Raw genomic sequence first — 17,860 nt, 5'->3', positions numbered from 1 at the left:
TAGTTATTATAATTTATATTTAATTTATTAGAGTTTTAATTAATTTTTTTAATTATAAGAAGAAGATAAAGTCTTAAAACAACACAACTAATACGACTCGAAAACCACACTTAAAGCGAAGAATATCTTTACTATCAAGCCAACACACTCAATTCAGAATTTTAATTATCGAAAAAAAAAAGTATTTGATAAAATATCAATTTTGCCCTTAGTTAAATCTATGTAAAATAAATTGACGGTCAACGACAATTACTTTTCTTCTCATTGGACCACCGACTTTTCCTTGTTCCTCCCATTCACACTCCTTTTCTTTAATAATAAATTAAAATTAAATCTACTATCAAGAAATAGAGCACCCCCCCCCTTCACTTGCTTACGCTCCTCGGTGTGGAAAGAAAAAAAAAAGTTCTCTATCAGTATGTTCTTTTTGAACCGATTTTCTCCTTTATTTTTTAATGGATATTTATGTATTTTATTTATTTATTTTGATTGATGTGTTGTGTGATTTTTAGTTTTTCTTTGATTTAATTTTAGCGGTTTTTATTCGATCTGTTTGAGGTTTGAGCTTTTTATGAGTAATTTAACAAATCGGCGTTCTTTTCTTCTTCTATTTGTTGGATCTGTTGGGTTCCTGCAAATCAGCTGAAAAAAACACAGGAAAGTTTTTTGTTCCGAGTGTTCTACTGCTCATATATAGAGTAGAGAAAAATTAGTAACCAAAATATGGTATGACATTGATCTGTTTGGTTACTGAGAAACTGTTGAAAAGGAAAGGACAGTAGCTAGTGCTAATATCCATCCCTTTCTTTTAAAATTATGTTTAGGCTGTAGCTGTTTTTAATCGATCTGCAAGTTTGATAACTTGGATGAAAGAAAGAAGTAAAATTTTAAGATTTGATGTTTTAGAATAGAGGAATGAGAATGTTTCCAATGGTTGCTCCGGATACAGATGCACTTGTTTAGACCGATGAAAATTCATTAGAAATGTTTGTTTGATAAAAGTAAATATTTTCGTATTGCAGGATCAAGTATTAGATTGATATAGTAAAGATGTCGCCAACCGAATCATCACGAGAGGAAAATGTTTACATGGCCAAGCTGGCTGAGCAGGCCGAGCGCTATGAGGAAATGGTTGAGTTCATGGAAAATGTAGCAAAAACTGTAGATGTTGGTGAGCTGACTGTCGAGGAAAGGAACCTTCTCTCTGTAGCTTACAAAAATGTGATTGGGGCTAGGAGGGCTTCTTGGAGGATTATCTCTTCTATTGAGCAGAAGGAAGAGAGCAGAGGAAATGAGGATCATGTTGCAACCATCAAGGAGTATAGGAGCAAGATTGAAGCTGAGCTCAGCAAGATATGTGATGGGATTTTGAGCCTCCTTGAGTCTCACCTCATTCCTTCAGCTTCATCTGCCGAGTCCAAGGTGTTTTACCTTAAAATGAAGGGTGATTATCATAGGTATCTTGCTGAGTTCAAGACTGGTGCTGAGAGGAAGGAAGCTGCTGAGAGCACTTTGTTGGCTTACAAGTCTGCACAGGTGGGTGAAATTGGTAATGCAATCTTGTCAATGAGTTAGTTTCTCTATAATTTCTTAAGCATCTTCAGATAGAAGTTCTTAGTTATTTTATTTATTTATTTATTTTTTTGTGATGGCAGGATATTGCTCTCGGTGACCTAGCGCCAACTCACCCAATTAGGCTGGGACTTGCTCTTAACTTCTCTGTTTTCTACTATGAAATTCTTAACTCACCTGATCGTGCTTGCAATCTTGCAAAACAGGTGTTTATCCTCTTCTAATATATATTGTTTCTTGTCTAATTGTCTTTATCGAGATAGAACAGATACTGAAGTAAATTATGTAGTTTTAGTTGTCTTTTTTTTTTTTTAAACTTATCTTGGTATGGTCCATCTATTTAGGATGTTATAATAAATTATTATAATGTAATTATGCCTCAACTTGATCTGCTTTTGTCGTAACTCTGGTTATATTTGCAAGAGTTGCTGGCTGATAACTGAACCTTTAACTCATGAAAATATTTTGCTAATTTGGTTGATACTTGTACTTGTATGAACACTGAGCTTAGAAGAAGTTTGAAGGAATGGCTATAGAGTTTCTGCTCATGAAATATGTTGCTTTGTAGCATGGAGTGAGTCTACATAATTAACATGTTAGTGATCATTTATCTGAGGTCCTGTGATCTTGTAAATTGTTATCCGTTTTAATGAGATTTATTAATTTTACCCTATATATACTAGGCATTGATTTAGATTATTCTTATATGAAGAGATTCAGAAATTCTTCTTTGAGGACATGAATTGAATATCTAAGGATTGTTTCTCTTCTATCATTAAATGACATGTTATTCATTTGGCAGGCTTTTGATGAGGCTATTTCTGAGTTGGATACATTGGGTGAGGAATCCTACAAGGATAGTACATTGATCATGCAACTTCTTCGGGACAACCTAACCCTTTGGACATCTGATATCACGGTCTCTTTCTCTCTCTCTCATCATAGTTGTTCTGAACTAGTGTCTAAAGTGAAGTTCATGAGTTCTCTGTTATGGCCTTTTAAACTTAAGTCATTTAATTTAATTGGATTACTGTGAAGACTAAAAAGTTTCAGTTAATCTCTAAGATCATTCTGCTTTGTTTACTGTATTAAAAATGCCATGTCGTAAGTCAACAAACCGTAACAGGTTACACTTTCTTCCTAAGTCTTTTCTGGGCTGACTTGGGATGTTGGATTACTCATGCAAACTTTTGTTAGTCAAAGTCGCACATTGCAAGTGATTGGGATTTTCCTTTTTTTTTTTTTTTAAAAAAAAGAAAAAGTAAAAAAAGTAAAAAAATATTCTCATGTTATTGGTTGAATGGGGTGATCTATATTTGATGTATGTTTTCATTAATTTTAGGACGAAGCTGGAGACGAGATCAAGGAAGCTTCCAAACCCGAGTCAGGGGAGGGACAGCAGTGATGAGTTAAGTTCATATGATATGTACTCTGTAATTTATGTTGCAGGTTGTACTTTTACGTACATGCAATGTGGGCTGTTGTAGAAGGTTCTTTTTTTTTTTTTAACATTTATCAGTACTTGGAGTTGAAATTTTACATTCCAATGGATTATTATTATCATTCGGACATGAATTTGGTTTTGTTTGGTATCAATGTTGTAATGCTAAATTCGAGTTTATTGAATGTTAATTCAGTCCTGTTTTGAACTTCTAGTCATTTGCCAAATAAATCTGAACGTACTTAAATGAGCAGTTTAAAGCCCAAGGACAATGTCCAGTTACAGGGTCTTTAAACATATATAAAGGTTTTCCATTTGCTTTTATTATTATTACTATTATTGAGGGGTGGCGGAGGGGATGTGATTTTGCCTTGTCAGGGTCTGAACCTGGACATTCGAGGTACTGCTCCATTGAATTGTTGGCTTATTGCCTTTTACTGTAATTTTTCTTTTAACTTGTATAAGAATCTTAAAGTGTCTAACTTGAAAAAAAAACCATCAATAATTCGTGTTTTGAACATGAATGATTGAAATTAAAAAATGGTTTAAATCTAAAACCATCCAATTAAAATTATCTTCATTCGGATATAGTAGTTCAAATTATCAAATTTTCTGAAAAATGAAAGTTCTTAAAGAACAATTTATTTCAGATCAAGACTAAATCACTTGGTATTAGAACTAAATAGAAAGATGAAAGGAAAAGCTATGTAAGTGGAGAGAGAGAGAGAGAGTGGATGATGAGTGATAAGCCATATGGGTTAACTTCAAATTAAAAGGGTTTGCGTGGAACCGTACGGAGGGAGGGAGGGATGGATGAGGCAGTTACAGTAATTATGAAAAATCACAGGGAAGGGGATGTCCTTTTGGTTCCTTTCCCTTTTTTCTTCGAACTTTTGGTTCCTTTCTTCTCCTTCACATAATTGATAATACTTTCAATACGAGAGAAACTTGCCATTCTTATATTTATCCTATGTTTATATTGTATTTCGGATCATATTTTAATTATTATTTTTACCTTTTAATTGTTCCCATGTTTATTACTATGTAATATTTTTAAAATCAGATTAGATCAGATCATTAATTTTTGGTTCAATCGGTTTAACCATCAATCTAACAATAATTAAACAATCATAAAAATTTAAAAGTTGTTAAAAATTATAAGGGTTCAATCCCTTTGTCTAGATTGATATATTGGCTAGTCCCCGATCAAACTAGCCGGTCCAATCTAGTTCCAATAATAGTAGTACTATGAGCCTACATTTTTCTGGTGAATTCAAGGTACTCTATTATAGGGATCTGATCAAATTAGTTCCTTTGATCAATTTAGTTCTTGTACTATTAAAATAATTAAATAAAGCCAATTTGGAATAGAATAAAATTTATTGTTTAAAATATTATTTATGGTTTAACATAGTTAATATTTATTAGTTTTTGTTGTTTTGTAAATGAAATCTTTTATTTGGAATTGAGCCACAATTGAAAAAATATTTTTTAATAAATTTTAAATAGTTACAATTTAGACTTATTTAATCATTTTTAATAATATAAAGACTAAATAGATTTATTTAATAATAAAGAGATTAATTTAATCTAGTCCTTATAATACATATATCAATACCTTAACGTCATTGTTTTTGGAAAGAAAATTTTTTTCTATCCTTTCCGTTATTTTATTTTGTTCAAATGAGAGATTTCATTCACAAAAAAAGCCCAAATACAGCATAAAGGGCTAAAGCCTAGAAAATACAACAAGCAAAGCCCAAAGCTAAGCTTAACAGAACCCAGTCCCTCAAAGAAACCGTAGCAATAGTCTCTGCCACCGCCAAGCATGGAAGGGGAGAAAGCACTAGGAACATGGTGAGAGGTTACCGCACCTAACCCAACGGCATGCATGCCTCCAACTAGAGCGTTGCCACCATGAAATCCCCAAAAAAGACGCTGAAACCACCACAACAACCACTAGAACATCAACATAGGAGAAGCCATTGCTAAAAACAACTTAGAAACTCGAAAATAATAGCCACAAAAAACGAAACTAGCATGGTGACACCAAAGTCCATCGAAGTTCAAATCCGAAAAAACCTCAGAGAGGTGTTGATGTTACGATAGCAAAAGAGAAGAGGGTTTCACAAAACTGAGGAGAAAAAAAGTACGTAAAAGAAAAAAAAAAAAAAAGGCCTTGGCAGAGGCCTTAAGGATGGACATCAAAACATGGGAGAATCCATGGATCACCAAGGCACCTACCTCTCACCATGGGAAGAGGCCGTATCTTAGGTTACTATATCGAAAAACAAAAGCAATGAAAGAAAGACAACTACCACTTCACTATTGGCCTACTTTGCCTTGACCCTTTTTGGTTGTGGATGGTAATATTTAAATATAAACTTCATATATGTTAGATATATTTATTACCATCCCACTTCACCCCATTTGATATGTATTAGTAATTTCTATTATTGTATTTCGCAAATAGACATAAAAGAATAATATATGAATATCTCACCTAAATATTTTAAGTTTATTTATAACATATTATTATATTTTTTTATCAGTAAAATATATAATAATAAAATAATAATTTTAAATATTAAAGCGTGTCGAGGCATAATAAGTAAATTACTAAAATTGCTCAATACTTGCTTTTCAAACAAAATAAAATCACCTTATGCATCCATTGTTAAAGATTAAATACTCTCCATTAAAAATGAATTGGTTGGAGTTCATTGAGTGATTTGAGTTTTTTATGCGAACCATGAAAAATCAAGAAGTAATTCACAAAGAATCGTTTTACTTAATGAACCAAGCATTAAGAACAAAGTGCATCAAATGAAATTAAAGGTCATTATTTTCAACCAATACTTTATTTCTAGACATTTTAATAAAAATATTTTAGTTTTATGATAATGAACCAATAAATTGGCTTAATTACCTTATCCTAAAATTAATATAGCATTATTACAAAGAAGTAAAATTGGAAAACTCAAAAAAAAAAAAAAAAAAAAAAACCTAAGTAGAACCCTAAAAACCTTAATTTTGGCAACTTACAAGATTTTCCATTTGAGCGAATAAGTGAATATATCTTTCCAAGATGACTTAGAAAATCTATTCATTTTTCCAAAACGAGATCTAAGAGGTTTGGAAATGAATTTCTTAAATAAATAAGAAAGTGGGCAAATTTTTATCGTTTTAGATAAGGTTCCGCAAGAAATGTTTCTAAAAAGCAAAGAAAGTTATTAAAATATAGGTATAATGAAAAAATGACCCTTAATTTTTACATTTTTTTGTCATTTTGAACCTAGCTCTTTTTTTCCGGAGCATTTTAGCCCTCAACATTTAATTTTTAGTCAACTTGTATTTAATAGAAAATACTGATTAAACCGTTAAAAATTAAAAATGTTTACAAATTTGATGTAACAATTCGTTTTCAGTGGTATTAGAAACGGTGGTTTTGGAACCCTATTTTCTGAGAATCGAGTTGATAAATATTATTTATTAATATTTACTAGCTTATTATATAGTTAAATTAAATTTTGGTTTGCTAATTTTATTGATTGAATGGTTAATTAGGATTGAAGGACTAAATCGTAAAAATTGTAAAATCTTATTGTTATTAAATCTTATTAGCCAAAATGCCTATTTAGTAATGGTTCAAGGTTTTAAAAGGAAAATAAGCGCTTTTTAAAAGATGATGAACGGTTTTGTATAGGTTAAGTGAAAAATATGTTTACTTGACTAATTTACCTAAAAAGGCCCATTTCCAAATATATTTACGAAAATAGGCCGATTTCAGCATTATTTATCGAAAAGAGATGGTTTTGGCAAAACCCTTCTACGTTGGTACATTTTAGGGGGAAATTTCCAGCAAATCGTGCCTTGGGAGAGCGTTTTTGACATGTTAGCACAAAATACGCTGCAAAAATACTCCCCCAGGGGTGCGTTTTGTTCCGTGTTTTTGACCCCAACGGCTAATTTTTTTTTTACTGTTGGGGGGTCCAATGGTAAAAAAAATAAATATAAAACCCTCGCCTATTATTTCACACAGTATTTCTTCAAATTTTAGCAAAAAAAACTCTAAAATTTCTCCCTAGAGCTCTCAAATTTCTCATTAAATTTCTCAAAGCTCTCTTTAATTAGTTATTTTCTTTAATTTTTTTTCTAAATTAGTATTATTTTTTTTATAATTTCAAAAATATTTGATCGTGTTAGCAATGACCAGTGAATTAATTTTTGCCTCGATCATAAACATATCTCCGTCGAACAAATGAAAATGGTAAGGGTTAATTTTAATTTTTGAATATTATTTAATATTTTTCATTTATTTAATTTTAATTAATTTTAATTTTTTGAATATTATTTAATATTTTTTTCATTTATGTAATTTTAATTAATTTTTATTTTATAATTTTTTATAACAGTCTGTAGATCGGGTGTTACAATGTTATATTCGTAATATATCTGGTCCTCTATCACCGTTAATAGAAAAATTACTTGAGGGAATCGAGTTTTTGGCACGCGGCTGCTATAGGCCGGGGGAACAAGTTGGAGCCGAAACTCATCAGCGCGTTAATAGAGAGGTGGAGACCCGAGACGCACATATTCTATCTTCCATGTGGAGAGTGTACTATCACTTTGGAGGATGTCCAGTTACAATTAGGATTGCCAGTGGATGGGTCCGCACTCACTGGGTCCGTTTAATCTGCTGATTGGGGAGCCATATACTATGATCTTTTAGGTGCGATTTCGGATAATATTTATGGGGTCAGATCGAGATGGGTTGGTTACGAGACACATTCCCGGAGTCAGGGAATAATTTGACTGAAGTAGAAAGAATACGATATGCTCGGGCATACATCCTTGAGATGATTGAAGGTTATTTGATGCCGAACTTGTCACGAAACCTTGTACATATGAGGTGGCTGCTGAAACTGATTGATTTTAGAGCAGCTGGCAAATTAAGTTGGGGGTCTGGTGTGTTGGCAACATTGTATCGGGAGATGTGCGGGGCAACACCACCAAATAAAGTCAAAATCAGAGGTTGCTTATCACTACTACAATCATGGGCTCAATTTCGCTTTCCATTTTTACGTCCTCGAGTGAACCACCCATATACATTCCCACTCATAACGAGGTAAAATTTTTATTTGATTTTACAATTATTCCATAGATTTAAAATAAAATTGTATGTTGAAAATTTATTTAATTACGTGGAACCATCTGGCCTGTTATGTTGGAATACCTATCGCTCTTGAATACTAAATAAAATATATATACATAAAATAGTCGTTTCATATTTAGTATTTAGTATTATATATATAACTAATATTTTTATCACTTTCATATAGTTTCAATGGACACCTTACGAGGATCCAGCAATAAGGGCAGTAATTCCGGAAGAATTCTTTCAAAATCCTATCATTTGGAATATTAAGGTCCCATTGGTCAGCTATGCTACTGTCGAGATGCACCAAACAGATAGAGTGTTGCGGTAATTTGGATTCTAACAACCGATTCCTGAAGAACCTGAGGTGCTCAATGACCAGCACAAAATTGACTTAGGTAAATGAATAGGAATTGGCCGGTATTCTTCCCGGAATATATCAAAATTTGAGAAAATCGGTATGATCATATACCTGATTATGATTCGATCATCGTTCCAGAGTTAGCGTGCGCGCCGGATTACATGCTATGATTTAGAATCCATGGCAAACCATATTTGCTGTCAGAAGAGTAGAGGCGTCGGTAAATCCGTGTTGAAAGGGAATGACGAGGCCCTTTAAATCCAAGGAGAAGAGATGATGGCACTGGTTCATCAATAGCACCTACACAATCATCGGGCTCAACGCCTCAACCGACGACACCCACAGCACAGCCCCTTCAGATTATGCCAGGTGCGTATCCTAGCCCTTATATGTATCCTAACCCTTATATGATCCTTTTCCCAGTCCTATGCCAGGTTGCAATGCATGGCCCAGTGCATCTCCTTTCCCGATGACTCTGACTCAACCGATGAGCTCATCTCATTACCAATCCCTATTGCCTTATGGGGTTCAAACACCTCCGCCGTGGGTGATGCAAACACCTCCACATTCTTTATTCTACCAAGGTGAGTCATCCTCCCAACACCCACAACGGAGACTACAACCCCCGCTGGAGCAACCACAACCTTTACCGGAAGCGCAACCAAGGAGGAATCCAGCGCGTAGTCGTCGACCAACCCCATGTGGCACTGATTCTGACCGGCATATACATTGATTTTTTTAAATATATTTGTACAAATTGTTTCTATATTGTTTTATTTAATAAAATAAAAGTTGTTTTTTTTATATTTTAATATTAAATTAATTTTATATTTTTAATAAAATAGAAGTTCTTTTGAATAAGGCGGAATAGAAATAATGCAACATAGTTTCATTACAGCAATTATCAATTATTTTAGTTTGGAATGATCGAATTGTATGACTTGGGTTCCTACACCATCGACACAATTTCTATTGGTTCGTTCTTTCTCGGATATCCATATTATTACGTATTTTACTCGAGCAAGTTCAACCTTTTAGTTTGCAATGCAATTCTCTATCAGGTAACAACTTAAACAGAGCAAGCGATATAGATGACCACTTACGTTCATCTGGGACCGGTGGGAATACGTGTCTCCACACATTGTACATGTATTTTATTTTGTACACTTCGTCGACATATCTCATGGGATCCAAATGGAGATTTTGACAAGCTGCAATTGCATGAGCGCATGGATAATGAAGTGTGTCAACAACCCACAGTTGCAAGTCCAATTTATCAGGTGTACACGATATTTCCCACCAGTAATACATTGGCTTGGTCTATCAAACTCCGTCACACAAAACTATAGTTTGTCACGATTGTGACACACTGTGTGCATTGTGTTGGCTCGTGTTTTCGCCTTATTAATTTCTTGCAATACCTTCTAGAACCATACATGGCATCCCTACATTTGGCCTTTATAACTCACTGCTCACTTTGGAAATAGTGCTGCCAAACGAAAATATGTCTCTCCCACAACCAAGGTTATCGGCAAATGATGCGTTCCTTTTAGAATAGAATTTATGCATTCAGCCAGGTTTGTTATCATATGACCATATCGTAGGCTGCTGTTGTATGCTTGTATCCACTGTTCGAAAGGTATGTTATAGAGGTAGTCAGCGGCTTGATCATTAACTGAACACAAAATCCCCAACATCTCATGAAAACGATCCTTATTGATCTCGTACCTCCAATATTCCATTCAGAATAAATTGAATATTACAAATGAAAGTATATTAATAGAGATTAAATACCCATGTTGGTCACTTGCCGTCGTTCAGTTGTAGACCGATATTGCCCGTAGTAGTTGGACGCATTGTGCCTTAGACAATACCAATGGTGTGTGCGATCCCATAGGCTTCCCTGTCGCTCAATTGTAGCTAGTATTCCAATGCCTCCATCTGATATAACACATATATCAGGTTGGGAGCATACATGCCTCCTTAACCTAGAAAGAAAAAAAACCCATGTAACACTCCTAACCCGTATCCGTTGCCGGAATAAGGTTATGAGGTATTACTTGACTGAACAAAACTTCTATAAGTTCAAAGATACTTACCAGACATAAATTATCAACAATGCAAACCTGTCTCATTGATTTTCCATAAGAGCTCTTATAAAATTTCTAAAATGACTCACTATCAAAACATAACCGAATATCTAATAACAAATTAACTACTATCAAGTTATAATAAAAAAATTTCAACACTTTAGTTCAATTATAAGGCTTCCTAAACAAAATGAGCAAGCCATCTTCGCATGGCTATAATGTATACAAAGTCGAAATATCATTCTACCTATAGTCTATCCTATACATGCCTTAAACCATGATGATATACAATCTTCTCAACTCACCTAATGACTCGATAGTGTGATGATATCTCCGGCTCTTTCAACTCGAGCTAAAGTATAAACCTATAAGAAGTAGAAAAGAGAACACGGAGTAAGCTTCAATGCTTAGTAAGTTTTAAGCAATGCAAACAATTAATTTACTTATAGATCGATTACTTCAAATTTTCAAGAAATCATTCCTAGATAATTGCCATTTTGGCCAAGTATCCATGAACATAATGCATATTTAGCAAATTCACCTCACTTGAATCTGAACTCAATTAAAACCAAATATTGAAATCACAAATAAGATCATAAGAACTCGAAAAGCATCTCATTAACTAGTTTTAACCATGTTTGCAACAAAATCACAAATTCACTACAAGCTGTCTTCCTGAGCAACAGTCACTAAATTATTTATAACTGGAGCTAAGAAACTACAATTCAAGTACCGTTAATTTTTCCTGAAAATAGACTCATATATATTCCATTCATCAAATTTTCAGAATTTTTGGTTTGACCAATCAATACCAGATTTTTATTGAAGTTTCCCCTGTTTCACTGTTTGACTATTCTGACCACTCTTCACTACGAATCAATTTTCTCATTATATAGAATTTGAAATATGTTATTGTTTATTTCATTTGAAACTAGACTCATTAGGGAGTCTAAGTATATAAATTTTATCTTATAATCATCATTGTACAATTTACAATGATTTTCTAAAAACAGAACAGGGGATTTCAAAGTCATTTTGACTCTATCTCACGCCACTTCAAATATCTCATTATCTACAATTCTTTTCTTACAAGGTTTCTTTTATAAGAAACTACACTCATTAAGCTTTAATTACATAATTTATTCAGCTTCTAATTCAATTTCCACAATTTATGGTGATTTTCCAAAATTAAGCTACTGTTGCTGTCCCAAGCAGATTTATTACAAATTTGCTCTTTCACACATTCCTTGCATTCAAATTATCTAAACATGTATATCATGTCATTCAAGTTCAAACTTATATAACATAGGCATTAAAATGCTTCACTAACAGCTTTAGTTCAATTGAAACGAATAAAATACAATATCATATTCACATTTAATTTTCCATGATCGTAATCACCTAAAAATAAATCATATACTTCCACAAACCTTTCCACAAGGACCAAGTGTTTATATTTGAATATAAACATAGAATCACTTCACATAACTTCACACATTTACCGAATATATCACGATCACATTTATAGTCATAACACTTATTCACGATGCATCACTTTATATATTTATAATTTAATTCAAATCAAATCGCATACGAGTACATGATACGTACCTGGGCAACTTAATATGTAATGCACTTTCAATTTGTCAACTTAGTGTAGGATCTTGTAGTTGTATACTTTTATCAAATTCATCGGCACTTGGCCTGCTAGGTATAAAACCCAAAATTATATTACCAAGACCAACGAAGCTCATGGGTCTTTAGCGGACACATTTCCAAGACGAAGCTGCGGGACTTTAGCCGGATACATTTCAAAGACGAAGCTGCGGGACTTTAGCCCGGATACATTTCCAAGACGAAGCTCATGGACTTTAGCCTGGGTACATTTCCAGTGTCTTGCATATTTATTCACATGTTAACACATTTCACATAACATATCACATTAGCAATTCAATTGCTTCATTCGAATATAAGCACAAAATGTACACCTACCCTTTAACTTTCGGTTCAATAATCATACACAAGGAACACAAAATCTTTTCACTATCCCAGTTTCACTTTTAATAACCATTCGGCTATATGCCATATTCACAAATTATTTCACACACAACCTCGATCCAGTAGGAACAATAGTCACAATTCTTCTATTATACCAATATCCCATTCTTTGACTTTGTTTCATAATAGCTATTCGGTCGCCACATATATACCATTCAATTCATATTCGACTTTATACAAACAAGTACAATAAAATTGTATACACATATTACACACTTTCACATCATCACTTAATAGTCATTCGGCCACATTATATACATAAATCATTCATTTCATATTCGGCTTTATAGCCTAAATTCAATATACTTATTGCAAATCGAACTTGTAAAGGTCAAATAATTACATATCATACTATATAATCTTAAGCGCAAACAAATCAAATTTAATTACTTAAGGACTTACCTCGACAACGATAATCGGACGAGACGACTAATCGACCACTTTGATTTTCCCCGATCCAAATCCGAATTCCACTTTTGCCAATCTAATTAATATCAAAATTTACTCACTTATTCAACATTTCATTAAATTTTATCTAAAGACACATAATTTGGGCATTTTGCATTTTATCCCATAACATTTCACATTTTTACAATTTAATCCCTATTTCAAAATAACACAAATTACTCAAAATTTCCAATTACCCATGTTTAGCCGAATCTTACCCATTACTATATGAGTCCATATATTTCATTAATTTCACATTTTAGTCCCTCAATTTATTATTTTTGCAATTAAGTCCTAATTACTCAAAATTATCAAAAATTCCAAAACAAAATATGTTAAGCTAAAACACATTTTTCATTTTTCATCATTAAACCACAAAAATCACAAGCTATCAACAACGGCACAACTCAAAATATTCATCAAAATCAAAAATTCAAGCATGGGCTTTGTAGTACTCGAAGCAACGATCTCAAAAACGTAAAAATTATCAAAAATCGAACAAAAACGAACCTTATATGGGCTTGAATATTGACCGAACCCTAGCTTGCTTTCTTTTCTTTTTATTTTGTTTAGTTTCGCTACCAAGAACATATGAACACTCAAATATGGCTTTGTTTATTTTATGTTTATATTATAATATAACATATATTATATAATATTTAATTTACTTATATATCTTTACTAATATAATAGAAAAACCATGTAACTTATATTTTATGTCAGTCCCACTTACTTATTAATGGGATATTTACAACATAAATGTCCCAACTTAGAAAGCCACTAACAATTTGGCCCTCATGCTTTAAACTATCAAGTTTTTAATTTATGCGATTAAGTCCTTTTTATTAAATCAAGCACACAACAATAAAATTTTCGTACGAAAATTTCACACATATCAATTCACATACTTTAAACACGGAAAATAATATAAAAATATATATATATATATATTTTTACTCGGATTCGTGGTCCCGAAACCACTGTTCTTACTAGGGTCTAAACTAGGCTGTTACAACCCCAATCATCAGCTGACTCCCCCGGTGTTATTGCAAACGCAATTGGAAGGATTCTCCCACTGTCATCCTGTGCCACAACTAGCAATAGTCGACGGGTATATCTACCATACATAAAGGTACCGTCAATTTGTACCAATGGCTTTCAGTACACAAATGCGTCCTGACATTGCTTAAAGCTCCAGAACAAACGCTTGAACACTTGACATCCACGGAGCAATTGGTCGTTGTAGTACGCAGGACCATTTCAAGGTCTGATATGTAACTTAGGACGTACCTCTCCAGTACCTGACACCACTGCCAAACTTCATTATATGAAGTATCCCACTCACTACGCATCTTTTCCAACGCCTTCTACTTAGCTATCCAAGCCTTGCAGTAAGAGGGTGTGTACCTCAACTAGCTACGAATACTGGCAATTATGCATGATACAGAAGTCTCAGGATTTGCCTTCAACATCGGTAGTATCAAGCTAGCTATCATACCTGAATCCATCTTGGGATGATCTTGTGAAACACTTGTCAGCGAAGTATGTTAAATAATACAACATTAAGTAATAACATTATTATTTAAAAACCCTAAACACCTAGTGATACTGTATCGGCAACACAGGTATGTGGACTTTTGTACTTTTTTATCTCCCACAAGCCTATCTTTTTCCTAAAAGAAGCCATGATTTTCCATGAACAAGTACTGTCTTGCACTGCACACTTGGCCTCAAACTACTCAGATTTGGATTTAACCATGTTGTTGTTAACCCCCTGATTCATGCTATGTTGTTTCAAAGCACTAAGAAAACTATCCTTACTGGACAACTCCTTACCAACTTCTAATTCACCCAAATTCGATGACGAACCTGTACGGCCACGTGTTCTATGTGGTAAATCTGGAAACTCTAATGCATCATCTGTCGATATATCGACATTATGCATGTGGGCTAGAGGCGAGTATGCCCTGAATCGTGGATTTTCTTCTTCTTCATCTGAACCCTCTTAACGTCTTCAAGTTCGGATGCAACAGGCTCTGGTTCAGAAAATAATGCAACTTCTACACCATTGGGGCTAGGCTCTAGAGGTGGATCCACATCGGACTTATTATCCAACCCATCATTATCTGCAACATACGAGGTCCCCTTGCCGGTGGACATCATAGGGAGTATGTCATCCCTTCTTGTGGACGTTTCATAACGTCCCCAATCAGATGTGGATTGCCAACCACTAAAAGTTGATGTCATTCCCCAATATGTATTTTCAGTATCGAAATCGACCCACCAATGTGCATGTCCTGTCCTGATAAACCATAATTTATACATATTTCTATCCGATGCTTAGCACATTTTATGGTTAATTTTTCCTCAAAATTGGTGAATTCGATGCTCCTAAAGCCTTGATTTCATGTTTTATACTTAGGTGAGCATAGGAGAGTGAAAGGAACGAAAAATGGGCCAAAAACGGAGAAAATGGGCCAACGTACGAAATCAACATGGTTGGACTTCCTCACACGGGCAGACCACACGGACGTGTCCCTTTGGCAAGGTCAAAGCATGATTTACACTGGTAGATCACATGCCCGTGCCCATTTAACAGCCTTGACCATGACCTTAAGCAATCGTACACGGGCGTGTCTTGCCGAGCCCAAGTTTAGTCCAATTCGGAAAAGGCCAATTTTGAGGGCTCTTAGGCATTCCAAAGCCTATAAAAACACCTGAGGAGGCACTTAGATAGGGGGAGGCACAGGAGGAAGCAAGAAATTGCTCAAGGAAAGCCGATCGATCCATCTCAGAAGTCGGATTCACCATCAAGACTGAAGATCTCCCTTCAAATTCCCTCAGGAGTTTTGGGTTTTCTTATGTTTTGTTATTTTTATTCTTTTGAGATGTTTTCTTTCATTAGTATGAACTAAAACCCCTAAATACCTAAGGGGAATGAAACCTAAGACGGATCTTGTTATTATTATCTGAATTGTATGATAAATATTTGACTTGTTCTTAATTATGTGTTCTTAATTCTTGCTTTGATATTCCAGGATATTGATTCAAGTTAAGCTCTTATTCAGAGGAGGAATAGACACGGTCTAAGAGTAAATTTGTCATAATTAAGTGGAGTTGATTGCATGCCTAGAGATAGGGTGACAAGATTTTACCGGATTAGGGTGAAACCTAATAAAGGGATCCATAGATCGAGTTAATACAACACAAGGGCGTTAATTAGAAAGATATTTCAATTATTCAATCTAGGGTTAGATGTTGTTAGTCTCGAGAGAGATAATAATATAACTTAGGGATCTCTACGGAGCAAGTTGAATAAATAAATCGTCAGATTCAGAGTCAAATAACAAGTGAAGTCTAGGTGGATTTTTCTTTAGGTATTGTCTTAATCAATCGAGTTTTCCAAAAAGTATTTTTCCCAATTTTCTTTTTTGTGATTTCTTAGTTTAGTTAATTAGTTAGATAAACAAAACCCTTTTATTTTTTAGGCTAGATAATAAAAAGAAAGTTGATACTAGTACTTTTAGTTCCTTTGGGTTCAATAATTCGGTCTTGCTAAAGCTATACTACTGTTTGATAGGTACACTTGCCTTCATCGTGATAATAGTTAGTTTCAAGAACGATTCATTATAAATATTTAAAACTTGTCACGAATATCACGTATCAAGTTTTTGGCGCCGTTGCCGGGGAACTAAGATATTAGGAACACTCGATTTTTATTACTTTTTCCATTTTACTTTTATTGCAATTTAAATTTTTATTTTCTTTCCTAATTCTTCATTTATTTTCTTCTGACAGGTTTTTCTAGTTTATGACCAGAAGAAACCCGTCAGGACCACTACTTTTTGACAGTGAGATCGATTGCACAGTTTGCAAAAACCAAAGAGAAATAAGGCAAAGCTTAAGATACATAGAGAACGAGCAAGAGGATGATATTCAAACCACAACCAAGGAGATGGCTGAAAATCAGGAAAACCTGATACCTCCTATGATTGCTGTTAATCCAGTAAATCAGAATCCTGCTCCACGCACTATGTATGATTATGCTAAACCTAATTTAACAAGAATTGAGTCAAGTATAGTTAGACCTGCTATTGCTGCATATAATTTTGAATTGAAACCTAACACAATTCAAATGATTCAACAATTTGTTCAGTTTGATGGTTTGCAAGACGAGGATCCCAATGCTCACTTGGCAAATTTCCTAGAATTTTGCAATACCTTTAAAATTAATGGCGTTTCTGATGACGCCATCCACCTTCGGTTGTTTCCCTTTTCATTAAGGAATAAAGCTAAACAGCGGTTGAATTCGTTACCACGGGGGTCAATCACTACTTGGGAACAAATGACCGAAAAGTTTTTATTAAAATACTTTTCGCCGGCTAAAACGGCTAAATTATGTAATGATATCTCTTCTTTTGTACAGATGGATTTAGAAACACTTTACGATGCATGGGAGAGATATAAGGACCTTTTGTGAAGATGCCCTCTCCATGGGTTACCACTCTGGCTACAGGTTCAAACTTTTCATAATGGCCTGAATCCTTCGACTCGACAAATGGTTGACCCAGCTGCTAGTGGAACCATCAATAATAAAACACCTGAAGATGCCTATGAATTTATAGAGGAGATGTCACTGAATAACTATCAGTGGCAAGTCATGAGGACAAAGCCAACGAAAATAGCCGGTGTTTATAATGTCGATTTGGTCACCATGTTCTCTAATCAGGTAG

At 34.1% G+C, this 17,860-nt stretch overlaps 1 protein-coding gene and 1 non-coding gene across 2 annotated transcripts; one reads left to right on the top strand and one right to left on the bottom strand.

Annotated features, from left to right (window-relative positions):
• Positions 1-266: 266 nt before the first annotated feature.
• On the top strand, positions 267-3,221 carry LOC108453717 (14-3-3 protein 4). Its single transcript, XM_017751987.2, has 5 exons — positions 267-416; positions 1,023-1,536; positions 1,656-1,778; positions 2,375-2,491; positions 2,915-3,221. The coding sequence occupies exons 2-5, from the start codon at positions 1,051-1,053 to the stop codon at positions 2,975-2,977; spliced, it is 789 nt and encodes a 262-aa protein (XP_017607476.1). The 5' UTR covers positions 267-416; positions 1,023-1,050; the 3' UTR covers positions 2,978-3,221.
• A 14,299-nt stretch (positions 3,222-17,520) lies between these two features.
• Positions 17,521-17,627, bottom strand: LOC128296103 (small nucleolar RNA R71). Its single transcript, XR_008286651.1, has one exon. It is a non-coding gene; the product is annotated as a small nucleolar RNA R71 (small nucleolar RNA).
• Between the last annotated feature and the right edge of the window lie 233 nt (positions 17,628-17,860).

This window comes from Gossypium arboreum, chromosome 7 (genome assembly GCF_025698485.1).
Source record: "Gossypium arboreum isolate Shixiya-1 chromosome 7, ASM2569848v2, whole genome shotgun sequence".
Lineage (NCBI taxonomy): Eukaryota > Viridiplantae > Streptophyta > Magnoliopsida > Malvales > Malvaceae > Gossypium > Gossypium arboreum.
This window is presented reverse-complemented; position numbering and strand designations above follow the sequence as displayed.

Excerpts from the sequence above, each read along its gene's own strand:
- LOC108453717 (XM_017751987.2), top strand. The coding sequence starts at position 1,051 with ATGTCGCCAACCGAATCATCACGAGAGGAAAATGTTTACATGGCCAAG. Across the intron at positions 1,537-1,655 it reads TGGCTTACAAGTCTGCACAG|GATATTGCTCTCGGTGACCT; the intron begins GTGGGTGAAATT and ends TTGTGATGGCAG. Across the intron at positions 1,779-2,374 it reads CTTGCAATCTTGCAAAACAG|GCTTTTGATGAGGCTATTTC; the intron begins GTGTTTATCCTC and ends TTCATTTGGCAG.